This window comes from Erpetoichthys calabaricus, chromosome 15 (genome assembly GCF_900747795.2).
Source record: "Erpetoichthys calabaricus chromosome 15, fErpCal1.3, whole genome shotgun sequence".
NCBI classification, from domain to species: Eukaryota; Metazoa; Chordata; class Cladistia; order Polypteriformes; family Polypteridae; genus Erpetoichthys; species Erpetoichthys calabaricus.
The window spans coordinates 75416584-75444306 of NC_041408.2; the positions used below are offsets into that span (position 1 = coordinate 75416584).

At 40.1% G+C, this 27723-nt stretch overlaps 1 protein-coding gene across 1 annotated transcript; it reads right to left on the reverse strand.

Moving 5' to 3' along the window:
* Positions 1-5250: 5250 nt before the first annotated feature.
* soul2 (heme-binding protein soul2) lies at positions 5251-27723 on the reverse strand. The gene is made up of 4 exons (XM_028820711.2): positions 27436-27723; positions 11979-12105; positions 10063-10240; positions 5251-6442 (listed from the first exon to the last, which is right to left on the reverse strand). The coding sequence occupies exons 1-4, from the start codon at positions 27583-27585 to the stop codon at positions 6268-6270; spliced, it is 630 nt and encodes a 209-aa protein (XP_028676544.1). The 5' UTR covers positions 27586-27723; the 3' UTR covers positions 5251-6267.

Here is a 27723-nt window from a genome sequence, read left to right on the forward strand (position 1 = left end):
GATGTCACGTAGTATATGTGTACCAAATTTCAGGTTAATCGGTCAAACGGTTTGCAAGCTACAGGTGATTTAAAATGCTGGACAGACAAACAGACAGCCACGGTAGTGTATTATGTAAGAAAGACATGGCTTATTTATTTATGAAGTGTTGTTCCACACTTTATCAGAGGTTGTCTTGAGATTGATAGTTAAGAGTGAAATGTAGGTGTAGAAGCTGAATCGACTGTCTCCTCATTCATAACAAATTTCAAGACAAAATGTTGTTTGTTGGTTTTCTGAGTTTGTACCTGTACAAGAAAACGGATGTACTGTATATTGTATGGCCTGGCCTGGATTAGACTTGGGATTCCCCGCCTGAATAAGCTTCCCAGTCCGGAAGACCCCATGTTAGTTGAGTGTTGCAAGAGTTAAAGAAGTCATTAGGCTCTGCACTCGCCATCAGGTGACAACTCCAAATGGTAATTGTTGGCCAGGCTAACACCTAATGGGCTAAATCAGACCAGGCTGGCAATCCAAATGATTTCCGAGACCTTGCCCAAACTTTTGAAAATGCCACATTTACTCTTTTATTACTTTTCATTTTATTTTCAATACATTTACAGTATGTCACACCGTGGCATTCTTTGTCGCCTTGGCACAAACATGTTACTGCTGGCTGGAGTCGCTGAGTTTTATTTCATTGCATTTTTTCACTTCATTAAATAAATCATAACTGTAGATTAGGTGGCACGGTGGCGCAGTGGGTAGCGCTGCTGCCTCACAGCTAGAGGAGACCTGGGTTCGCTTCCCGGGTCCTCCCTGCGTGGAGTTTACATGTTCTCCCCGTGTCTGCGTGGGCTTCCTCCCACAGTCCAAAGACATGCAGGTTAGGTGCATTGGCGATCCTAAATTGTGCTTGGTGTGTGTGTCCTGTGGTGGGCTGACGCCCTGCCCGGGGTTTGTCTCCTGCCTTGTGCCCTGTGTTGGCTGGGATTGGCTCCAGCAGACCCCCCGTGACCCTGTAGTTAGGATATAGCAGGTTGGATAATGGATGGATGGATAACTGTAGATTAACATTTTTATAAAAATGTCCTCATCTTAGTCCCTTTGCTGACATAGTTGTATTTACTATGTTTTATTTTATATGCCAACAAAATAACTTGAGTATTTGCATAAATAATAAAATCCTCTTTTGCGAGGGTGTGCACGTCGTTGCTGAACCGACAGTTCTATCTCTCAGTTTTGTAAGTCGCTTATCCATCCCATTCTGGGTCGTCTCACATCGATATTAAACAGCAGCCCGGTGACACTGCGGAGGAGAGTCAACCCTTAGTGTTACATTTCTTCTCATAAAAACATGTAAAAAGTGTTGCATCTTTTTGGCTGGAAAAGTGACATTTTTATTAAATCTCATCTTTCTACTGTAAATGCTTTGTTTTCTAAATGTTCAAATCCTGGATGTGCACATTTTTTAACCATTTTCTTGAAAGATAAAATTCCTGTAAGCAGCCTCACACACGTGTTTGGTTTCATGCTGATCAATTTCCTTATTTATGTCTAAACTCCATCCACGATGTGGACTGTGAGCAGACAAGCAAACAGAAAATGTATTATTACGTCAAAGAAAATAATTCAAAGAATCAGTGATAAAATAATCATTTCTCGGCTCCTTTTGTGATCACAGGGAAAAATCATAAACGCGGAAGGCACGTTTTCTTACATCTGAATTTTTGCTGCTTCAAAGTGGACGTGTTTGGAAGATGAAGCTTTTTTTCTAATGCTTGGACCTGGGGTACGTGTAAGGTACAAGAAGAGATAAGATATTTTTAAAGTTTATTATTAAAACATTTTTTTTTTTTTTTTTTTTTAAATTCGGACGAAAGCGTCAGTAGGCTTTATGCCCTAGAAACCAAGTTACCCAAGCTATTCTATAACATTTCAGTAATTATTTACCGCTGTGATGTTGATCTTTTTGATCATAAAATAGGTCATTATGATAGCAACTGATGAGGAGCATTAATAATTAATTGCAGAATTACGGTATTTGAGGGTTCCTTTAGAGCAGGGCTTGCCAAGTCCAGTCCTGGAGGACCACCGTGGCACAACCTTTTCTATTAAAAAAAAAAAAAACCCTCAAAAGCACAGCATAGTCCGGAACTGAACCAGAGCCAAGAACAAGGAGTTAGCGGTTATTATATGCAATGTCCCAAAGCCAGTCTATTATTATATGGAACAAATCACATTACATGGGAAATAAGCGTGAAATACAATCTTTATTTTAAAGAAAAAGGAACAAAACAGAAGGCACATTAGGGAAGACAAAAGAAGAAAGTGAGACCACTGTCTTTTTAGGGAGGCAAGCCAATCTGTAAATCTAGATTAAAAGATTTGGAGGTCATGAATGCATTCTAATGTATCTCGATAGCTTAAGGCTTTACTAAATATACTGTATATTACACTTTCTGTTAACAAAACTCATGCATGCAAAACTGCAATACTTGCAACTCCAAGCACTGTTACCAAAAACAGAACTACATTACAAAAGCTGAGATTTTCATGTTAATAATAAATTTAAACTAGACGATTTAAGAACAGTAGTATTACACATGTCTAAAAACATTAAAAAGAAAAACGGCAGATATGTGAAATTAAAATTAGGTATCTTAAAAACATTCTAAGCCTGACTGTGCATCTTAAAGCCCTATTCACTCGGAATTAGTTTTACACCAGAAGGTGAGGTAAAGTAATTATTACCAGACGACCTCTCTGTCATTAGGTCTGAATCACTCAGGTCAGTAACTTTTTACCAGAGATGCTCCAATCAGTCGTCTGCCGACCTAAATCAGCCGAATTTCACTAAAATAAAAGAATCAGTGACCAGTAAATTGAGCAATCACAAAAAAGTGGAGTAATAAACTGAGAAAAAGGAATCGGAGGAATCGTCCTGTGCAGTTAGACAAACGGCAAGAAAAGCTTCCTTTGGGCTCAGTGGAATATAAAGACTTATAGTAATCTCTAAATGTGTGCATTATTTTATTATGGTCGATGATTTCTTCTCCATTCTTGTTGGTGATTACTGGTATTGCATTGTGAACTTCTTGTTTATGAATTTGTTGAGCTAAAAGCTTATTAGCTTTTTCTCCGTGTTCATAGTAATGCTGTCTAGACTTATAAATAAGTTGTTCAGTTTCTTTAGTTGTTAAGATGTTAAGTTCTGTATGCAGGGCCTGCCTTTTCCTGTGAAGAGCTTCACTTGGACGCCTGGCTTGTTCTTCATCTATTCTAGTAATTTCATTTCTTAGCTCTGACACTTTCTTGGTTTCTAATTTATTTCTATGGGAAAGATATGAAATAATCTGGCCTCTTAAGAAGGCCTTTAGAGTTTCCCAGAGTGTTCCTGCAGAAACCTCTGTGGACGTGTTTGTCTCTAGGAAGAAGCTGATTTGTTTGGATATAAATTCTGTGCAGTTCTCGTCTGCCAATAAAAGAGGGTTAAGACGCCACCTGCGAGGTGAGTATGAGGGGCTTATTGATTTTAGCTCCAAGACTAGAGGGGCATGGTCAGAGATAACAATTGTGTCATATTTGCATGATTTAATTGTAGGCAGGAAATTATTATCTATAAAAAAATAATCAATTCTTGAGTAGCTATAATACACTGGTGAGTAGAACGAATATGTTCTTGAGTTTGGGTTAAGAAACCTCCAGGGGTCTGATAAGTTGTGATCATTTAAAAACTGTGTAATTATCTTTGCAGTATTAGATGTCGTCCCCCCTGTCACAGGAGTCCTATCTAAGAGTGGAAGAAAAGCTTCCTTAATGAATTCACACCTTGTTATTATGTCCTTGAAATTAAAACGGACACCACTGGAGTTTGGACAGCGAGCTTCTTTTGAGTGCAGCAGCTTACATTTTCAATTGGAAAAAGATCGAGACAAACTTGAAATTACTGCTTAGTTAACAATAGTCTTGTTACCTTAACAGAAAACACGTGTCTTTTAATTAGAAACTGTTAAGCATTTGAGTTTTGTTTCATCTTGATAAACAACTTATGAATATTTGATACATTTGCGTTTTTTTTTAAAAGGTCTGTACAGTGTTTATTATTTGTTTCTGCATGAAAAACACAATACAAGTTTTGGTAAGAAACAAGTACTGCATTATTAAAATGGTAATACGTATTTATGATTACACCTCAAGAATTAGGAATGTCTATATAAATAAAATGTATTATTATCTGATAATTAGGAATATCTATATAAATAAAATTATTAATATTATCTGATAAATATGAATGTCTATATAAACAAAATGTATTATTATTATCTGATAATTATGAATGTCTATAAATCCATCCATCCATTATCCAACCTGCTACATCTTAACTTCAGGGTCACGGGGTTCTGCTGGAGTCAATCCCAGCCAACACAGGGCACAAGGCAGGAAACAAACCCCGGGCAGGGCACCAGCCCACCGCAGGGCACACACACACACACACACCAAGCACACACTAGGGACAATTCAGAATCGCCAATGCACCTAACCTGCATGTCGTTGGACTGTGGGAGGAAACCAGAGCTCCCAGAGAAAACCCACGCAGACACGGGGAGCACATACAAACTCCACGCAGGGAGGACCCGGGAAGTGAACCCAGGATTCCTTACAGTGAGGCAGCAGCGCTACCCACTGTGCCACCGTGCCGCCCATCATTATTATTATTATCTGATAATTATGAATGTCTATATAAATAAATTGTATTATTATTATTATTATTATCTGATACACCGGAGAAAAACAAAAAGCCTGTATATAGTAAATGTATCCTTTTAACAGTAAAAATACTAATTAATTGATTGTATTGAGTGTATGCGTGTATATATTTTTGATGTTAGAGAAAAGGTGAAAACATTTCTTTTAATTAAGCTTTTTTTTTCAGATAAGCACATTACAGAAAAAATTAAACAGTATGACAGCTTACAAGTATGGTAAGTATTTTCTTTTCTTTTATGGCATATGTATTATGGATAAATATATTTCTGCATATTTTATGTTTATGTATTTTAAGGAAATTTTATTTTATATTTTTATGGTCACTAAACAATAAACCTACAGGATTTCATTTAAAAAAAAAAAAGAACAGTTGACATCTATGGTTGATAGTTTAATTATAAAAATACAGTTTAATATAGGAAAAAAAACTTCAATATGTCTGGTTATGCAGGAGATTACTATAAAAAGTTTTTAAAAGGGGTGAAAAGAAAAAAAAAACCCAAAAAATCGGAAATCGGCCAATCAAGTAACAGTAAACCTGATCGGAGAATGGCAAGTTTGTTCAAGTTTCAGTAAAGATTACAGAGCCCTTTACCTTCTACAAAAACTCTGTAAAAAATAATCCCAAGTTAAACAAGGCCCTAGTAAAATTCAATCAACATTTCCCCCTCGAATTTCAGAGTGTTTTGTGGAAAAAAACAAACAGTCCACACTTTGTGCAAACCACATCAAAACGATTCATAGCATGTCGGTCAAGTGGAAGAATTTGTAGACAAAGGAACTTGTCATGGGGATGAATAACAGTTATGTCGCTACAATGCATGTGGTTGTTTTCAGGTTACGCATAACTGTAGAATGCACACCTATCTCAGTAATTTTTCTAGACAAAGTATCCCGTGTGAATCCATGGTAAAAAAATACCGATATCGTGTGGTAACAGCAACTTAACAGACATATGTCCCAAAGGTTTCCCGTTCAAATAGGGCTTTCATTCAAAGCTTCATACTTTCACCATTTCTGATTATGAAGTACAAATCTATCTTGACAATTACAGCAGGTATTGTCCTTTCCAGGTAATCTGTCATACATTTGACGACTTACTCAAACTAAGGTAATGACCAACATGCATTTAAGTGATAGTTAACAGATTATGAGAAAATTCTGTTTGAAGGTTTACATGTACTGTTATCCTACATGCATTTTTATCATTTCAAACAGCAGCAGGCCCCACACAACTGCATAAACACAAAACCACACACAGCCATTTGTGAGGCATGGCAATTCATACCAGTTTCTTTACTGCAGAAAGCAATGACGCATTGGAAAATCTTGTAACTAATCAACAGAAAAACACAAGCTCTCCAATTCTCTATGCAATTGCATACATTGTACAATAAGTGCACTTGAAAACTAGTACAGAATTATATTAAAAGATTAAAGTTAAAAACTCTGACCAGTTACAAGGAAGATCATTTTAAATTGCTTTTTATTCTGCAAATGAACAACTCAGTAGCAGCTTCAAGCAGAAGAAAGCCAGACTTCATTGTGTCTGTTAATGAACCTAAAAGGAGGGTCATATCCAGCAATAATATAATGTTGATTATCAAAGGGCAGTCCAGCCACCTTCAGATCCTCCATAAGAGCTTTGATGTTCTTGATATAGTCCTGCTCCACAGCATAACCTCCAAAAGAGCTGAAGGAGAAAATGACAAACCACAAAAATATGTCAATTTCTAAATGTAATACCTCATTTATGGATACGCAAAACCTACTACAGCTACTCCTGCACGATTACACTGCACACTTTAGATCTACTCCACATTTTTACCCCTATTATTCATATATCCTGTCTATAATGAATAGCAAGCTCAATAATGTAAATATTTTTTTCCAAATTAGCACACTGCAAATCAGGGAAATTAATACAAAATTAGAAACTTTTGACAAGAACAGGCCATTTTGCCCAACAAAGCTCACCCAGTTTCAAAAAATAAATCAAGCTGAGTTTTGAAGATCCATAAAGTCCGACTCCCTACCACACTACTTGGTCATTTTGTTCCAGTTCTCTTCTCTTGTGAAGATTACCCTTAACAAGTCTCCAAACGTGTCCCTGTGTTCTTGTTCAAGTTATTTTAAAGTAACAGCCTGGATTGACTGTACTAATTCCTTTGATCATTGTAAAAACTTACATCATGTGACATCTTAGTCTGTTTGCTCGAACTGAAAAGGCTCACCTCCTTTAATCTTTCCTCATAGCTCTCATCCCAGAATCAGACTATACTTTGTGTGTTTCCTCATACAGCCATTCATCATCTTCAGAGTGTCCTGCTGTCAATAATGTAGGTGATATATTTCCTCCAGTGAGCTCAATCCTATGTCATGTGTTCAAGTTCTGTTTTCATACCAGCTTCTACTAAGCTGTTCTCCATATGATCTTAAGTAATTTAATCATGGCAATCCTCTTCCCTTGGTACCCTGTATGTTTCCAGTGTCAACTTTGCTCTCAAGCCTTCAATATGAGTCCAAAACATTCAAGAGGTCTTTGCTTGATTTTTCTTTCACCAGCACTTCTTCATTTGTCAGAGAAACCGCAACTCAGCTGCTTCAATCAATGTCCACATGGCTTTGGATATTGTGCATGTCTCGCCTCCATAAAGCATAACCGTCTCTAGACACAAGTCTCTTTTTCATGGAAGCATTACAACAGAGAACCAATGCTTGAATTCTGGGGAGGGTTCTTTACATATGAAATTGGTTTCTTTGGGCTTTCAGAGGGGTCCTAATACGTGAACAAAACACAAATCTTTAATGCACATTAGGGTACCTTGCTGCATACTAACAGGTCAAGAGAAAGGAAACTTGAAGTCGGTGTTATTGTATGCAGCAAGTGCCATTTATGGAGCTTGTTTTGGATCCAAATAAGGGTCCTTTCTGGACCCTTTACATGGTTGGTTCTTTTTTGGGCCAAAAATTGTTCCCCTTGGTATCTCTCTGGAGAATGACCTTGGCACCAGAAGAGTGTGGTCGCTCTTCTCCAGGCTTTTTCTTTTGCTGGTCTTTTAGTCTTGTATATCGAAGATATACACATATACAAATAAAATAGAAATACCAAGTAAGGGTATAAAAATTAGGAAAGTTTTCTTATCGACCTATTCTGTTATCTGACCATCTATGCCAACAAACAGCAGTATAGCAGCTACTTTCTTGCACCCACTCAGACCATGTGAACAAGGTTTATAGCTGTAATGCTAATGACTGATAACTCTGCATGGCGGTGTCATGGGAGGCTGGGGGTCAGACCCAGCCGGGATGCCTGGAAGGACCGGGAGGTGGTCTATACGTCCCCCGGGCCATGAGGGGGCAACTGCCCTGGATGTTGAGGGGACTACGGGGAAGGAGCAAGGAGCCAGGGGGAGCCCCGAGCGTCGTGGAGCCCGGGAGATCGACACTTCTGCCACACCTGGGGAGGTGGAGGAAAGACCTTCCAGGAACACCTGAAGTGCTTCCGAGTGCAAGGGCAGCACTTCCGCCACACCAGGAAGTGGTGCCGGAAGAATGTCATTGAGCACCTGGAGCACATCCGAATGGAAATAAAAGGGGCCGCCTTCCTACAATCATGGAGCTAGAATCGGGAGCGAGAGCAGGACAAAGCTCCCGTGAAGAGAGGAAAGGCGGCCCACAGAGACTGAGACAGAAGCCCGTGAGGAGGGTGATTGGTGCTGGGAGCACTGTGTGCTGTGTGGGACTTGTTTATTTAATAAACCCGTGTGTTTTGTGTAAAGTGCTGGTGTTAGTCCGATGGTATTCGGACCCGAGCTCACAGTGGGTAAAGGATGAGTGAAAATAATGATAAATCAATATACACGTCTGGCAAACAAAAGCCCCAATACGATTAGGCTAGAGTCGAGGCCAACGCTGCATTTTCCCAGTGGAACACTTCAACTGTAAGAGTGGTCAGTGTGATGAGCGATGCCAAGAGGAAGCAGCAAAAACAGGTGGCTCTATCCAAAGAGGAAGAGGCTGCCGCAAGGGAAAGTGATTGGGTGCGTATTATTATACCAGACCCATCCATCCATCCATTATCCAACCCGCTATATCCTAACTACAGGGTAGTATGAAATAAAAAAAAATAAAAAAAAAAAACACGAGGTCTACATTGATTACTTAGATTTCGACCCAAATTAGGATCGGCAGCACAGCTAGAAGTGGTATTAAAGTTAATAAAAAGCCAACTGTTTTCTCAGTTTTAGTTCCTGCTTATTAAGCTTATTTATATTTATTTTTTTTTTATTTTATTGATTTTATTTATATTTATAATGAGAAACAGAATTTAATGTTAGCACAACATGAAACATAGACGTAGTCTAAAAATCTGACATTTTGATCAGAATACGCCTGCAGCAGGTTTTCAACACTCAACCTTGTAAACATCCTACTATAATGCTAATTTTGGCATAACATGAAGAGGGAGCGAGGGAATAAACACAATAGACAAGAATGGAGTACATCATCATCTACACAGAAAAAAATTATTCACAATACAAAGAAAAAAAAATGACCCCATTCTGATGCTACATCCACAAAGAAATGAAACCAGAAATGCATCAGCTTCTTAGCATTCTGCTGCCTTCAATGGAAGCCTTTCAAAATTGTAGCATTTTATTCACAGAGGGCATTTTGTGCCAATGCAGCTTCTGTTTCATGTTACAGTAAACTTGTAAAAAGCTTTATAATCACATTTACAATTGGAGTCTCATATTAAGAACGGGTGCAATTCTTGGATCAAAACCAAAACAGGCCAATCAGCCCAACAAGCTCGTCACTCCAGTTCACCAAAAGCTGAGATTTGCTGGTCCCTAGAGTCCTACTCTCCTTGTCCATGTACTTTCTTTTGACACCCGTGTCTAGTTTTCTGCCATAAACGGTAACTCCTATGTGACCAGTTTTCCCATTCCTTTTTCTGGAATGTGATCCCATTTTCTCTCCATTACTGCTAGGCTGCATTTTCTTACCAACTTTCCAATGCTGACATCTGTCATCACTGTTGTACCTTTCAGTGCACAAACCTCACCCATCAGTCCCTCACATTCAGTGGCACATGTTTGACTATTTCCATTTCAGTCCTGCAGAACTATAATGATTTTCTACTGATGGTTTTTAATGGAGATTGTTTTGGTTTTTCTCCTTGATGGTGCAGTACAGTTCTGCAGTCCGGAGACTGCTCAAGTTCTTCTTGTTTGTGTTTTGTTTCCTTACAGGCTTTGTCAATAATATATTAAAACGTATACAGTTTTATTACTTAAGAGTACTTACCGAACATAAAAATTGCCTGCTGGGAAGCTTGACAAATGGATTGACTCATCATTTGGTTTGGGTGGATCTGCAACTTGTGGGGACACAAAGAAAGCCACAGACACATTCGTCAAGTGTTTCTGATCTGTCGTTGGAGCTACCCGAGTAATAACTGGAGTAGTCATTGGAATCTTCTCACCTATTAAGCAAAAATATTATTTGTTGAGGTTGGGAAGAATTATGTACAGAAGAACATAGAAATCAAGGTATGCCCAATTTTCAGAAATACACCAGACCCATTAATCTCCACACAGCATATGTAAATTCAGATACTTCAAGCACATTCCAGAACATTCAGTTTTGGCCACAGACCACCATTTTCTTGATACTGACAACAAACCCAGTTGATACAGATTAAAAATGATCGTTTTAAAAAAGCAATTTCCTATTTAACTTTACACAATGTGACATTCCCTCTAATTCCTAACACATTTAATTGCCCATTTAACACTACAGAATGTCTGATTACAATAAGGGAGCAAACATGCCACCTGCACCCTTTACCATCCACACAGCCTGACAACAAATGTTCTAGATTTGAACATGAACCCAAAAATGTAGAAATAATAAGAGAGATTCATTCTAAAGAGGCCCTGAATATTCTGTAATAACTCTTGCTAGGACAAAGCAATCTGAACGAAACAACGTGCAATGTGCTCCTCAGTATATGGAGCGTCGAACAACCTGGGATGCCCCGGAGTCGTAGTGATAAGGTAGGCGCCGGATAACCGTTGCAACGTTTAACCTCCATTTGCAACTTCTGGGTGCATACTCAGTCACTCGACTTCTCATCAGGATGGTGGTGTACAGTATTGAGCAGCGCGTCTTCATGGTGAAAACCTATTGGGTCACCAATTCATTTAATCGATGTCAGAATCAACTGGATGATCGTGAGTTACTTCGTGTCACACATTGCCAAGCAGCATGGCAGGAATTGGGTCCTTCTTCGGTAACAGGGTCATTTCAAAGGGTCTTTGGCCACCACAGTCGCTGGATCTGACACCACCACACTTCTTCCATTGGGGTCTGCTCAAAGGAAAAGTCTATCGGAACAAGCCTAGCACCGTGGAAGATTTGAAGGAAAACATCCAACATGAAATTGCTGCTATTTCCCCCACCAAGACGACATGCCGATACGTTCAAGAACATGGAGCGCCACGTCGTAATGCATTTGGCAGAAAACGGAAACCACTTCCAGCATCGCACGTAATGCAATCGATTACACATACGTCAAGGTGTACAGCGTATTTGATTGGTTCAGATTGCTTCATCCTAACGGGAGTTACAACAGAATATTCAGGACCTCTTTCGAGTGAATCTCCCTGTATAATGGAGCTCACTCACAAGCAAGCAAGAACATGCTGAAGAATCAATGCCAAAAAAACTGCAACTGTGTGCAAATGACTTTTACTGCTGATCAGAAAATGTTTAGTAAATGAGAGCTTTTGACTCCTGTGAGGAAGAAATGAAGGCTTCCATTCCCTTTCTTTCTTCATATGTGAGACAGGGTGTGCGGGTCTGACAGCGGCCAATCCAGCACTTGTGTGCTGATGAATGAATGTAAGTAGTTTAGTGGAGTGAAGCCAAGTTATTTAGAAGTCCTTCCACATCCTGTCAAACAATGGCAACAGTCTTGTTTATCAGTAACAATAACCGCTGGGAGACTTGTGGGATTCCACCAGTGCTCATTCTTTTCATCTGCTACATTCGGCCTTTCAAAAGATCAGTTTCTTATTTTTTTCTGAGCTCATTTCTCTTTCCATTTTTTACAGAATAACAAAGCTGATCAGTCAGAAACAACACTCTTACTAGACGTCTGCTGCTCGGCAAGCTTCAGTAACTGAGGAAAAAAAAAAAAAGGCGTTAATTTCACCTACCAGCGGCATTATTTCCGTTGATGTACCAAAAAAGTCGCATGAAACCCAAGTATACAGCACGCGTGTAGGACCCTTCAAGTTCAGTTGTCATCCAGCAACTTGCCTCGTATCTCCGTTCTTCAAAATTCTGCAAGATAAAATCAGCGTGTGTAAAATGCCGACACTTGGGTTTTGTACAAGCCCCGATGCTTCATACAGAGTTTCTACAACTTGGCCAATTCAATAAATAGACAAGGATTCCACGAAGGGTTTCTAAATAGGCAAGCAGTGTCGTCTAGTGGAGTGGTCCTCAACGTTCAGTCCGCAGCGCCCCCCTGTGGCTGATTGTTCCAATCAGCTTCTCGATCAGTTTGTGTTTTAATTGACCTCATTGCTTAAATAGCTGCCTTATTTTTCTGTTTATTTTGCATTAAGGAAAGTGCCGTAGTGTCCAATTTATTTACACTTACAGGAAATAAAGACAGGTCTGTCTTTTTTCTGTATCTTTAAACGCTTACTTTTTTAAATTACCTTTTTCTGTGGAGGTTGCTTTCTTAATTGTATTTGAATACATGACAGCAGAGACCAACACAAATGTCTCTGAAAGGAGCAGACAATGTCAGTGTTAACCACTTGTGTGCTGATTAGTAAACAACTGTCTAAATGACCAGATTATTAAACATTATCTCACATTGCCACAGGGTCACAATCCTTTTACCAACTTGACGGCATATAAACACCCTGTGTGGTGAAATGAAGATTTGAAATTTTGATTTATCTGTCCATAGACTTTCTTCCAGTCTGCAGTAGTCCACAGCTGGTATTTCAAGGCTCTATTTTGTCCTTTAAGGAATGGCTTTCTTATTGTCACTCGCCCTGAAAACCTGCAGCACAAAGTCTCCTCTTTACAATGAGACTGACACTTACTTTTGTAGACCAGATGTTGTGCTGCGAGGCACCTGTGATCACACAAGCTGGTGACCCTCAGAAACTTGTCTTCTGATTGGCTTGTGACTTCGAGTCTCCCAGATCTCTTCCTTGCAGAGTTTCTTCCAGTTTCCAGTTCCTTTGGATTGTGCAGGACACCGCCATACTCACTGACACTTTGATTTTTTTTTTTTTTTTTGCAATTTCTCTAAATGAAAGGCCCAACACTTCAAAAGATAACGCTCTGCCTCATGTCATTTGTAAATTGCCATGTTCTTGCCATTATCACTGGAATTTGCAACTTTCTACAGTGTAATATTGTCCAAGCAGTACTTCAGAGGGTGTAGTAACACAGTCTGTTCCAACTCTGCTTTAAGACAGACACAGGGGGTTTTAACGCTTAAACCGCCACATACTTGGGGTTTAATGCACCCCTGGACTCCAAATACTTTTTTGCTGCACTTTTTAAGTAAACGTAACAATTCACAAAGAAAATGTGAAATTTTAATGGAACACATTTTTTTTCATGCAAAAAGCATCACAATTACTGCAACACTGATCATTTTACACACTGCCAATGAACTGTAAAAACTACTGCAACAATCAATTATTATACGTACAAGGTGCAACTGACGCCATTAATGAAATTCAGTAAAATCACCGAGCCAACTGTGCTTGAACTGGCTACACGCAAGCACACAGAGGCCAACGCTAGCAGTTGCAGGCTCGTCTAGTGCAGCGGCTCAATCCCAGGGACAGTGATGCTGCAGTGCTGCCGGGGCCGGCAGTGGTCATGAGCTGGCTGCTCAACAAATATACGAAACGGACTGATCAGCTCCGGTGTGCTGGCAAATTGCTCTGTGAAGTGACTACAGCCAGTTGCAGCATTCAATGAATGTACGTCACAAAATATACTCTGCTCCGGCGTGCTGGCAAATTGCATTGGGAACCGACTATAGCCGGTTCCAGCGGTTTAAGGGTTAAGTAATTGACAGAAGTTGGGACACCCCTGAAAATTGTTTGCTTCAACTTCCAAGACTGAATTTTCTTTAACTGCTGCAGGACATCTGTTGCTTGTAACCAATTAGTAGTTCCCTGAAGAAGGCCCATTTGTAATATTCTGAAATGTCCTTTTTCAGTTTTTGCTAACCTAAATTTTACATTTAAACCTCTGGCAATTTTGCGCGTACCTTTTCACCGCTTTAGGTCATCTGTTGCATTTCAACTGGGTAAATTTGAAGAGAAACTGAGGTGTTCTAAATCTTTTGACTGACAGTGTACACGTATTTGTTGTGTACATATAACTTACCTGATCTTGTACAGTGGAACCTCGGTTCACGACCATAATTCGTTCCAAACCTCTGGTCATAAACCGAAGCAATTTCCCCCATAGGATTGTATGTAAATACAATTAATCCGTTCCAGACTGTACGAACTGTATGTAAATATATTTTTAAAAATATTTTTAAGCACAAATATAGCTAATTACACCATAGAATGCAAAGTGTAATAGTAAACTAATGTAAAAAACATTGAATAACACTGACAAATATCCAGGCTCCCTGCTCAGCTGCACGTACAGGCTCGCTCTCAGCTGCACGCGCTCTCTCTCGCTCTCTCTAGCACGCGAGCCTGCCTGCTCTCTCTCTCTCTCTCTTACATTGCAGCAGTTCAGCAGTTCACGTCTGACCGAGAACAATGCAACATGTGTGGAAATCATCAGTGCGCACAAACCAAAAGGGAAACTGGCTTGTTCGTATACCGAGTGTATGGTCGTGAACCGAGGCGAACTTTTTGGTCGTAAACCGAGTTGTACGTGTACCGAGGCGTTCGTGAACCGAGGTTCCACTGTACATGGTTGGTGTTGTATTCACTGCCCACTGTGTCTAACATGCTACTGTCAATAACTTCTAAGTGACACTTGTAGCAGTGATACCATGGGAAGAACTCCATTTCCCAGCAGCCCAAGGGTGATTACCCGCATAGGATGACTGAAACGGAAGCAGTTGCTGCTGGGGAGGAAAGAGGCCAGCGGGAAAGTTGAAAAGGGGGGCCTGGCGAAGCGACGGGAGATCAGTGTTTTTTGTGTATCCTGTCCCAAAGTGTCGTCTGAAAAGTCAATTGTACCCTGGCTTGTTTCCCATTAGGATAAACGGACTGTCACGTACCTGCCTGTCGTGTGTATAGTGGTGGATTGATCTTAGTGCATCTTCAAAATGAGCGCTCCTGCAAATCTCACCCCTCGCCGCTCAGGACTACCGGTAGGACCGTTTCACTCATTTACTAAGGAAGTTGTTCTCGAGATTGTCATCTTCACGCCAAACCATTTCATCCGCTTCTTGCTGTATTGGACTGTATAAGGACGTTGTCGTGAGTGTTTATTGTTGTGGTTCAATGTTATGCCGTAGGGGAAAGGGGAGGTTTGTGTGATTATTGAGTTTTCATTTAATATATTATTTATTCATTCGTGGGCTTTGTATCTCTGCTTGTGAGTGTGTGCGGGTCGGGCCAAGGCTGGGTGCGTCCCTGGAATCTCCCCAAAAAAAATTAATAAATCACCATGTGAATCTTAGCGGCACCGGACCACTACACACTTAAGAATCGCATTGTGCTGTGTACACATAACAAACTTGAACTTGAATGTTGAAATCAGAGATGGATCAATTGGTACTTCATTGCAGTTGCGTTCATATGACATTTGCAGAAGGAGCATTTGGGCATAGCAGGACCAGCCACCACTTCTTTGACCTGTGAGTAATAAGCACAGCTTAATTCTTTGGTCAGTGCCATGCAAAAATTATGCACTTCCTTGGTCAAAAAGTGAATATCCACCTGTTTGACAGATTAAAATTTTATGAGGAGACAATCCAGTTGTTCTGTTGAGGAAACCCTAAATTGACATTAGGATGAGGGGAACAGCATGTGTCCACTTCAAATCTATTTCTGCACAAACTTTATGTATCTTAACTTTTAATAGTTTGTTGCATTCACTTAACCACTCCTGCTGACCGAGAATAATAAGAACAGTGCAAGTTATGCTCGATTTGTAATCTTTTACAATCGTCTTTTAAAACGTCGTTCACAAAGTGTGTTCCGCAATCACTTGAAAATATTCTTGATACAGCAAACCTTGGAATCGATTCCTTTAGCCAAAACTTTTACATGGAACTGCTTCTACCCACCTAGTGAACTTACCCACAATTACAAGCAAATACTCCAAACCCACATACTTAGGATCTGGCGAAGCTACCATTTCAGTGAGCACGAAGGGGCTTTGGACAAGCTGCACCAGTCTTTTTTGGTGCTTTGTTTATGTTACCTTGTTGACACGTCTCACAATGTCAGCAATGATATTGAGCAACTATTGAAAACGCCAAAACAAATCAAGTCTGCTTTAGCAGCTCAAACATGCTTGTCTTTGAAAGATGGCAGACCCCATACGCTGTAAGAAGGACAGATTTGTTTACAACTGGTTGACCATCACACAACACCCACAGTTTATCTAGGGCTCTAGAAACGCAGACCGGTCTGGATGAGTCTGGGTTGATGGGTAGGATGCAACTCTGAAATTCACTGGAGGATGTTGGCTTGTGCAGATCAGTAAGCTGTTTGGGTACCCACTTTGCACAAACTTAACGGTAACCCCAAGTCATCATGCACTGTGGCACGGGCAAATCCATAGCGGATATCCAAATGTGCAGCAAGAGCAGACAACATAATCGTCAATCTTCTCTGATGAAGGCATTCGCCATTTCGATGTGGGCTTGTGTATGTGTGTGATGTTGCTTGCTAACCAGATCGAGCTTTGTTGGTTACACTTGTTCTTCCCGCTTTAAAACTCTTCACCCCGTCATAAACTCTTCATTCAGTCATGGCCAGTGCCGGTGCTAGGTTATTTTGTGCCCTAGGCCAAGCTTTTTAGTCTGCCAACCAACTGTTTGGTAGCTAATCCGTGCCCCCCTTATGATCTGCACTCTAGACGAATCCCTAATTCACCTTAATGGTGGCGCCGGCCCTGGTTGTGTCTGTTTTCACTTCCATACTGAGCCAACATCCTTTGGTGAATTTCAGCAGGTTTCACTCCCTCTGCCCAAAGAGGTGCATTGTTTAATACAGTAAAACCTTGGATTGTGAGTAACTTGGTCTGCGAGTGTTTTGTAAGACGAGCAAAAATTTTTAATAAATTTTAACTTGATAAACGAGCGAGTAGTACATATACACTTTGTCTGCCGAACGTCACGTGATCACAGCTGAGCCAACGGTTTTTCTCTCTCCGTGAGATTGTGGGTAATCGTCTCCTATGCTTGGTCTCAGTCGGCATGCCTTACTCATATAGTCAACATCCATAAGGGCGGATATGGTTTACTATAGGATTGTGACCGTATGTGTGTGTGTGTAAAGCGTTTTTTTATTTTGTGTGCAAGCAATGAATCTGTTTAATGACAATGCAATGTCACATTCCCGCGAAATCCTCAAAAGCAGGCAAAAGCAACTGTCGTTGGATAGATTCCTTGTTAAAAGTCACCAAAAACGAAAAAGATTTCAGTAAGCCAACAGACAGCAGTGATTCCATTAGTTAGAGTGAAAGTCGTCCTACACAATAACCCTCCTCCTCCTCTTCTCTCTCTCGTCTCCCTGACACCAGCCATAATTCTTTTCAAAGGTAAAGTGCCCATTAATTTGTTTGATGTATTTTTACGTTATATTTTGTATTAATCATTTTTATATGAATATTTTTGGGTTATGGAACGGATCATCTGAGTTTTCATTATTTCTTATACAGAAATTCGCTTTGATATGCAAATGCTTTGGATTACAAGCACGTTTCCGGAACGAATTATGCTCGCAAATCAAGGCACCCCTGTAGTTCATAATCCCACAACACAGTGTCCATGCTCATTTGACCTTGGCTGCAACTAGACGAGTGGTCTCAAACTCCGGTCCTGGAGGGCCGCCGTGGCTGCAGGTTTTCATTCTAACCCTTTTCTTAATTGGTGACCAGTTTTTGCTGCTAATTAACTCCTTTTCTTTTCATTTTAATCAACTTGTTTTTTAAGATTTGTTCCTCTGAATTGCTTCATTTCTTTCCTTCAATGGCACCCAAACAGAAATGAAATGTGAAGTGAGTGCGCCAACAGAAGATCAACTAAGTCAGGGCCTCAAACTCTAACCAGTTGCTTAATTAGGCACCGCGTCTTGTTGTTAATTAAAGCCGTTCTTCAATTCCATGGTTTGTTGTTGCTCTCATCGTGCAATAACATACATTTCCTAAATTGCTGATTTTCCCTTTTCTAAGAGCGCACTGGTGAAATGTTTTGTAGACCTTAACAGATCAATATTCCTGAGACCTTTACCTTCCTTTATTTTCAGATATTGTGTGATGGACACAGTTTGCTGGTTGTGTTTTGGCTCATTTTATATCTCATTATTGTTTGGCAGCTAACAAGTCAATTACAATTGATTCAAAAGAAATTAATTATGTGCAAAAACTGGTTACTAATTAAGAAACAGGTTAGAACGAAAACCTGCGGCCACTGTGGCCCTCCAGGACCACTCAACTAGAGTAACTGCTGAGCACTGTGCTGTGTGTGCTCAAACTACTCATAAGCCATTGCAAACGTGTGCAGCATCTGATTCTACTTGTTGCAGTTACCATATCATTTTCAAATTGACTTTACTTTTTGATTTACCTTTGTATTTAGTCAGACAGATTATTGAAGATGACTATCTAGGGAAAACTAACAGAAGAAGACACTAACTTAGTTAATTAATTTAAAGCACACTTGACAGAGCTTACACTTGTGAGATGTGATCCTCACTTTCCTGCCTTGTTCACAGGTTTGTCCTCCCCTCCCACACATGTCCTGAGTAGCTGTGAGGCATTCTGGAAAAGTCACAGGTAGAATGGAGGCTTTGTATATGAATTTTAACTAAACAGATGACCACTCTCAGATGGTGGAGTTGTTGATGTGCCGGTCTATGGGGGTACAACAGCTGTTTGTTTTTTTCAAGCCACTATCTCCCAGCACGTTCAGATGTTTTGAAAATGAGAGGTTATAGCGATAATCAAGCGGATACGGCAATCACCACTGAAAGCCACACAGGCACTTTGAGAAAATACGAGAGCTCAGGAAGGGGAAGTGGATCATGCAGGAGTGGTCCATCAAATTCCCATAGTTGTGGTGATTTGCTCATTATGTGGGCACTAAGTCTGGGTCTTGTATGTGCTTACATCGTAGGACAAGTCAACTGGGAAAAAAAAAAAGATGTATCGACGTGACACAACTCTGGGCGTTACTGCGTTTTATAGGACTTCTCTTTGCACTGCGCTGTACTCAGCTGCACTTCTGATCAGTAACTGAGGCCTTGCATCTACATTTGCATGGATTTCAGCACCATAGCAGTTGATGCATGCGACGTCAAGCACCTGGCAATAACTATTTTTGTAATAAATATTTTTGAAAATGAATAGTAGGAGGTGTTTCGTGGCATTTTTGTGAAAATAAGAAAACTCGAAAGATAACTGGAAATGCAATGTAGTGGTTGAATACTGGTTCATACCAGCCATGCTCTCAGGGTCTGAGTTACAATATATACTTGCATTTAAGCTCTCCCACGGATAAGTCGGGGCTTGATATTACTGTATAATTTCCTGTATTTTATAATAATGTCAATGGTATAAGTCGAATGCTAAAAACTCACACTATTGGTACAAGGGATTATGATATGCTAACACCCACCTCAGAGAGTAACCATGGAGCACACGGACGTTTTTTTCCTATGTATTGTGCCTACATGACCACACGGTAATACCTGAACTATTCCGAAGAGATGTTTGCACTGATTTGTGTTTTTTATATCTCACACCCTCATACACCTTAATCGTAAGAGCGTCCCTTATCTACGTTCGATCAGAAGAAAATATGAAACTGGTTTTAAATTAAAATTCATTGAAGTGGCAAAAGAAATTGGTAACTGCGCTGCTGCAACAAAATTTGATGCATCTGAGAAACTGATGTGAGGTCTGAGGCAAGAAGATGTTAAAAAAAAAAAAAAAAAAAAAAAAAAAAAAAAAATAATGAAGGGTCGCATTTTTGAACGAGCGTATAAGTCGGGGTCTGATTTTATGATCGATTTTTTAGGTTTCAAGACACAACTTATATGCAAGTATATACGGTAAAAATAAATAAATAAATGAAGGTTGCCTGAGTCAAATGTTGTGAAAGTCCAGTAAATAATCATCTCCTAAGGTAGCTTCTCCTTCAGCTTTAGTTCATCTAGTTCAAGGGTCCCGTGTCTATATTTTACCACTGCGCCTTTTTTAAAGTCATTGTCATTAGAAAACAAACTTTGCTGATGACATTGTGATCTGTAGCGAAAGTAGGCAGCAGGTTGAGGAGACGCTGGGGAGGTGGAGATATGCTCTAGAGAGGAGAGGAATGAAGGTCAGTAGGAACAAGACAGAATACATGTGTGTAAATGAGAGGAAGGTTAGTGGAATGGTGAGAATGCAAGGAGTAGAGCTGGCGAAGGTGGATGAGTTTAAATACTTGGGATCAACAGTATAGAGAAATGGGAACTGTGGAAGAGAGAGTTGAAAAAGAAAGTGCAGGCAGGGTGGAATGGGTGGAGAAGAGTGTCAGGAGTGATTTGTGACAAACGAGTATCAGCAAGAGTGAAAGGGAAGGTCTACAGGACGGTAGTGAGACCAGCTATGTTATATGGGTTGGAGACGGTGGCACTGACCAGAAAGCAGGAGACAGAGCTGGAGGTGGCAGAGTTAAAGATGCTAAGGTTTGCGTTGAGTGTAATGAGGATGGACAGGATTAGAAATGAGGACATTAGAGGGTCAGCTCAAGTTGGACGGTTGGGAGACAAAGTCAGAGAGGCAAGATTGCGTTGGTTTGGACATGTGCAGAGGAGAGATGCTGGGTATATTGGGAGAAGGATGTTACTGATAGAGCTGCCAGGGAAGAGGAGAAGAGGAAGGCCTAAGTGAAGGTTTATGGATGTGGTGAGAGAGGACATGCAGGTGATGGGGGTAACAGAACAAGATGTAGAGGACAGAAAGATATGGAAGAAGATGATCCGCTGTGATGACCCCTAACGGGAGCAGCCGAAAGAAAAAGAAGAAAGCTCAATAGGGAACAATATTGTAATAAAAATTAAGATAATTATGACTAATAAATTATATCCAGGAAAGTATAAAAGAGATCATTTGTTCACAGATTATAAAAAAAAATATGTTACCACTAAAATCAGAACAGAATATCTTTATTTTCCTGTCCCCCAAAAAGCAAAAGATGGGGAGTTTAGCATTTTGAACAATCTATACAATTTTAATGGCTGAAATTTAACTTAAACTGCAACAACTGTGTTTATTGTAATGATACAGAAACTACAGAAATCGTCTCATGATCCACTGTAATGGAGCCAAAAGTTTTTGGGGTTCTGTAAACAAATAGCTTTTTGCAAAAAATGTGACCCTACACACATTCCAGTTAGGAATATTGTATTATCGTAGTATTTCCCTCTACTTACCCTTTACCTGTTTTCTCAAGGGTAAATGTTCTCGTCTAGTTCGATATCGGGTTGGTCTAATGATGCATTTTAAAATGAACACACACACACACATAGATAAACACACACACACAGGCCCTAACCACAACAGTGCCCCATGAATGACACACACACGCTGATTAACCCTTAGCACTTTAAACTACACATCAGCCTGTCACTCAGCACTTCAAGAGACTTACTTATTATCGGCACGAACAACATACAATGTTTTAGTGATATCTCAGACCTAAATATTACTTTTGGTCTACAAGAATACATTTAAACATACAAAGACTCAGCACTCTTGACTATAGGCCATTTATCAGCCAAGAATACCTTCTTTTTATCATACTGTCCCTTCTATTGAGTGGCGCCCTCACTCTCAGCCTTATAAACCTCACAGCACAGATATAATGGCAAAAAATCTGGCTACACTAGGTGCTCAAAGAAATCTAACTTATTAATTCAATCACTCTAGACATTAAGACAAAGCATAGAAAGTTAAAAGCAGCATGGTATGTATTACAAGAATAATAATATACCACTGGAACAAAGAATAATAGAAAATAGGTACTGATAGAAAAGTCTGAATATATATAGTCTTTAGGAAAAGCTTACGAAAAAGTTACAGATAACAAGGATGAATGTCCCAGGGAGGCGTTTGATATAGCAATCGATGTTCATGATGCCTTTCTGACGACCAGTGCCGTCTTCGTCTGTTCCTCTTCTTCTCCTCCTTCTTCTCTTTGATTCTTCTCCTTCTTTCTGCTCTTCTTCCTCTTTCAAACCAAGGTATATTTATTATGAAATGTCATGCCTTGGTTTCACAACACATGCACCTGATTGGCTGGCTGTCAATGTGATTGATGAATTTTGCTCAAACTCTTTCCCAGATAATAAAGTTCTTTGATATTGCCTCAGTCTCCCTTTCCCAAGCCATAAACCCAATTGTTCTCCCAGATGTCCATCCATAAAGTACTCAATAGCCGGAGGTATCAGCTCAGGCTTCCTTTCCCAAGTTATAAAGTAATTGAGCCACCAGAAATGTCTCCCTTTCAATGTTGGAAACAGCTGTTTTAAAAGTGAGGTGTAAGAAAACCTGCTTTGATTTGTCTTAGTTCATCTGTTGTCTTGTCTCGAACAAAATATAATGGAAACCAAAATGTACAGATTTTATACACCATAACAAATATTAAATTTGGTTTGTTAATCACAGAATGAGAGATTCTTTTCAATCAACAATATTTTTGATACACAAAAGTAGATTTTTTTTAAATTTCTTCCCATCATCATGTGTTAAACAATTCCTATTATTCTTTAAATTCATTCAATATCAGGAAGTTAATCACACCCTAGCTGGAGAGTTTCACTTAGCTTAAGCCGCTCTTTTTCTTTCATTGTTATAAATTCTATTATTTCAAAATAGAATGTAGTGTATTTTAATAATTAAACTTCTCAGATGTCAGGGGGTTTCTTTAAGACTTTGACAGGGGTTTGCAGGGGTGTCAGATAACTCAATGGAGGCCTGGAAAGTGATATTTTACAAGTGCCTGAATATACAAGTTCACACCTGCTGTGTACAGAGGGTCCTAATAAAAAACGGCTTCCTTAGTCAAATGTTGCGAACGTCAGGTCAATGATAATAATCTCTTAGACTAAAGTATCAAAATCCTGAGGTGCTTTAAATAACCAACAGAAAGAATCCAAGAGAGCTAAGAATTAAGGCCGACCAACACCAGTATACAATATGTGCCCACCCGCAATGTTCGTAAGGTAATAAAAAAAATGTAATTCTCATTAATTTTTGGCAGGATTTCGATGATCTGTTATATAGTTTTTCAAAGGCCAGAATAATAACTCGGAGCAGCAGTGTAAAGATAAAGTTTGCAGCATTAGAGCACAATATGCCGCGTTAGCTGCCCACCACTTTGCGCCTGCCATGTTTGGAGGGCCACAGTAAGTCAACTGGCAGAAAATACAACGTTGTTTCAGAAAAGTGAATAATAAATTCCTGCTGCCTTTGAAACTTATGAAACCTTTTCTAACATTTCTGGGCTACATCTAAATTTAAACCTTGTGTCTATTCACGAGTGTAACATGTCAAGTTCATATAACATACCTGTTAAAACGAACGTTAAATATTTAGGTCTTACTTTAACCAAAGACCCTGAGGTATGTGAAATGGTAAACATTCTGAATACGTTAAAGTACTAGGGTGTTGTACCGTGTTAGCCATTATGAATGTAGAGAAAAGCCAAGCAAAATGACACCTTTTATTGGCTAACTAAAAAGATTACGGATTGTCCATAACGAACACCATGTTCAAGCATAGGGGTGTTCATATGTGCACTTGGCACCAGGACACCCTAGGCCTCAGTTCGATGATCGACTTTGTGGTCGTGTCGTCGGACTTGCGGCCACATGTCTTGGACACTCGGGTGAAGAGAGGGGCGGAGCTGTCAACTGATCACCACCTGGTGGTGAGTTGGCTTCGATGGTGGGGGAGGATGCCAGTCAGGCCTGGTAGGCCCAAACGTGTTGTGAGGGTCTGCTGGGAACGTCTGGCAGAGCCCCCTGTCAGAAGTAGCTTCAACTCCCACCTCCGGCAGAACTTCGACCACGTCCCGAGGGAGGTGGGGGACATTGAGTCCGAATGGGCCATGTTCCGTGCCTCTATTGTTGAGGCGGCTGACCGGAGCTATGGCCATAAGGTGGTCAGTGCCTGTCATGGCGGCAATCCCCGAACCCGCTGGTGGACCCCAGCGGTGAGGGATGCTGTTAAGCTGAAGAAGGAGTCCTACTGGACCCTTTTGTCCTGTGGGACTCTGGAGGCAGCTAATAGGTACCAGCAGGCCAAGCGGAATGTGGCTTCGGTGGTTGCTGAGGCAAAAACTCGGGCTTGGGAGGAGTTTGGGGAGGCCATGGAGAATGACTTTCGGACGGCTTCGAGGAGATTCTGGTCCACCATCCGCCGTCTCAGGAGGGGGAAGAAGTGCAGTGTCAACACTGTATATGGTGGTGATGGTGCACTGCTGACCTCGACTCGGGACGTTGTGGGTCGGTGGGGGGAGTACTTCGAAGACCTCCTCAATCCCACTAACATGCCTTCCAATGAAGAAGCAGAGGTGGTCAAAAAACTCCTTGGTGGCAGGGCCCCGGGGGTGGATGAGATACGCCCGGAGTTCCTCAAGGCTCTGGATGTTGTAGGACTGTCTTGGTTGACACGCCTCTACAACATCGCATGGACATCAGGGACAGTGCCTCTGGATTGGCAGACCGGGGTGGTGGTCCCCCTCTTTAAGAAGGGGGACCAGAGGGTGTGTTCCAACTACAGAGGGATCACACTCCTCAGATTCCCTGGAAAAGTCTATTCGGGGGTCCTGCCGACTTGAACATCACATAAAGCGTTCATTTTCCTGCAGATCATCTAATGTAGTCTACCTAATTCTCTGCATGAAATGTCCTGACACTTCACTCTATGTGGGAGAAACTGGACAAACACTCCACCAGAGAATGAATTTGCACAGGTTCCACATTAAACATGGCAACACAGATGTTCCTGTAGCGGCCCACTTCAACAGCCATGGACACTGTGAGAGGGACTTTAAAATCACGGTGCTTATGGGTAACTTCAAAACACAGCAAGAGAGAAAAGAATGGGAAGTTAAACTCATGCTAAAATTTAATACATTACAACATGGATTGAATAAAGACAAGAGTTATGGCCAGATATGAGGATTGTTTACATCTCTCAGAATGGCAGACAACCTGTCTACAGATCCACATTGTTTTGAAAACTCATTACAAACTTTGTTGAACAGTTATCTTATCCAAACCATCCTTGACCATACATTGTTCTTCTCTCTCTTGTTAAATTAACCTTAGCCTGAATGAATCTATTAATTTTTTACATTTAAAGATTTACCAATGTTGTTTCTTGTCCTAGAGTGTGTATATAAACACAGGGAACTCTAGTTTCTGTATTACATATCGCCTGAAGAGGGGGCCTGAATTGCCTCGAAAGCTTGCATATTGTAATCTTTTTACTTGGCCAATAAAAGGTGTCATTTTGCTTGGCTTTTCTCTGAATACGTTAAAGAAAAGGAAGTTCACTTTAGTTTCGTGGCTTCAGAGGGATGTTAAAATTTTTGGAGGAGTGCTGCTTACCAAAATGGAACACTTGTCTAGAATAATTCATCCTGCTTCTCTTTTAGTGATGGCCTCCAAAAGTCATTAAAAAGGCTGAGGAGTTGAAAAGCAAATTTGAGGAAAAAAAAAAAACCCCATAACACGCCGGGATAAGCTTTATTGAGTTTGTTAGTATGAATGGTGAATTAAGACTGAAACAGTTGCAATCTCTTATTTCTCTTAATCAGTCGGTTTGTTCTAAAACCCTTTTAACAATCTTCAGCTAAAGTAGGTGAGGTGGAATTTCGTTTAAAATAGGATTTTGAATTGTCCAGGTTGCCTATAAAATCGTCTCATTTTCACCAGCAAGTCCTTTAAACATTGGAAATCCCTTCACAAGCATTGTTTTTCTCCCAAGAATGTGCAAAAGTGGAACAACAGGTGTATCAGAGTTAAAAGGAAATCTGTGTGTTTTTACCAGAATGGAGGGGTGACGGGACTTGGGGTTTCATGGACGATAAGGAGCTTGGCACAAAGTCCAGTTTAAATTGTTCAGTAAAATATTACAAAACAGTTTTGAAAGCTATTCCTTCAGCTTTAGTTAATCTCCTATTTTACCACAGTGTCTTTTTTAAAGTTGTTGTTATTAGGAAACAAACTTCAAAGGTAAAAAAAAAATGGCAATGATACAATTATTTTGATAATTCCGAGTAATAAATTCTATCCAGGAAAGTGATCATTTGTCCAAAACTTATATGAAAACAACTAAACGTACAACAGAATATCTTTCTTTTCATATCCTCCAAAAACAAACAAAAAGGCAATTTCAATTTTTGAAACATATATATATATATACACCTGTCTAACGACTTTTAAACATTGCCATTTAATCTGGTTAGCAAGAATTGCTTTTATTTTAGTCATACAGAAACTACAAATCATATCTTGATCTGCTGTAAAGTAGTTGAAAGTGCTTGAGGGTTCTGAAAACAAATGGCTTCACGCAAAAAATAAAAATATCATCCTTCATACATTCCTGGTAGAAAATACTCAATTTGGTTTGTTTATCATGGAAAAAGAGTGGATTTTTGATGAACAATATTTCAGCTTAACATTTTATACACAAAAACAGATTTTTAAAATCTCTTCCTATAATCATTTTTTATAAAGAATTAGTGGTCTTTATTCCCTTAAATATCGGTAAGTGTAATCACGCAATATAAAGGTATCCTGTCTCTTTGGAGAGCAGAATTTAACTCATTTCTTTAATTGTTACATACTGATATTATTTCAAAATATAATGTAGTCTATTTTTTAAATTACTCGGATGTCTGCCGTTTATACAGATATTAATATGCCTCTGATGTCTAAATTTTTAATTCTAATAAAGAATGTTTTACAAAACAAATCCACAGTAAAACTCGGTACACAGGACTCGTGTTCGTTCACCCAGCAGCGTGCGAAGTCGGAGAAGACAGAAACGACGATCCATACCAATTGAACAACAGTCAACACCGCCATCTACAGGCTACATAGGCAAACTACAAGGGCATTTTGGGGAGAACGCAGAATGCGAGAAAATAGGGGGCGATCAAGCGAGAAGGATCCAACTGGCACTGCAGAGCCATACGCCATAGAACAAGTAGCCAACTTCAGCCCCGTGTAATGAAGCCAGACAAATGTACCACAAAGAAAGTGCAGACGATGCTCGTATTTCGGATCAGTTCGTTTTAAGTTAAATGGTTCGTAATGCACCGTTTACCTAACGTTTTCACAGTTACATAAAAAAGAAATATTGAATAACATAGTGTCCAGTTATTACATCGGCCTCGCATCATTAAGTAGTTGCATGCGACTTCCTCACCTCATAACTCTTGACCACGACGTACGCTGGACATTCGAGTTCACGGCAAAACCAGGGCTCCCCCGACTCCGCTGAGTTCTGAACAGGAGCCGAAAGCAGGAGCTGAACTCCGTGCAGAAAAATGAATAAAACTGGGATGCGGCTGTGCATGACGAGGCGAAAACTGGCTACAAGCTCTGGAAATGACACGAAGCCTCTTAGGATTGACAAGCCGACAGCCGCTCCGCTAAATCAACCGACGATGTTTTGAAACGCAGCTTCGAGGCGTGTGTTATAAATGCCCATGGT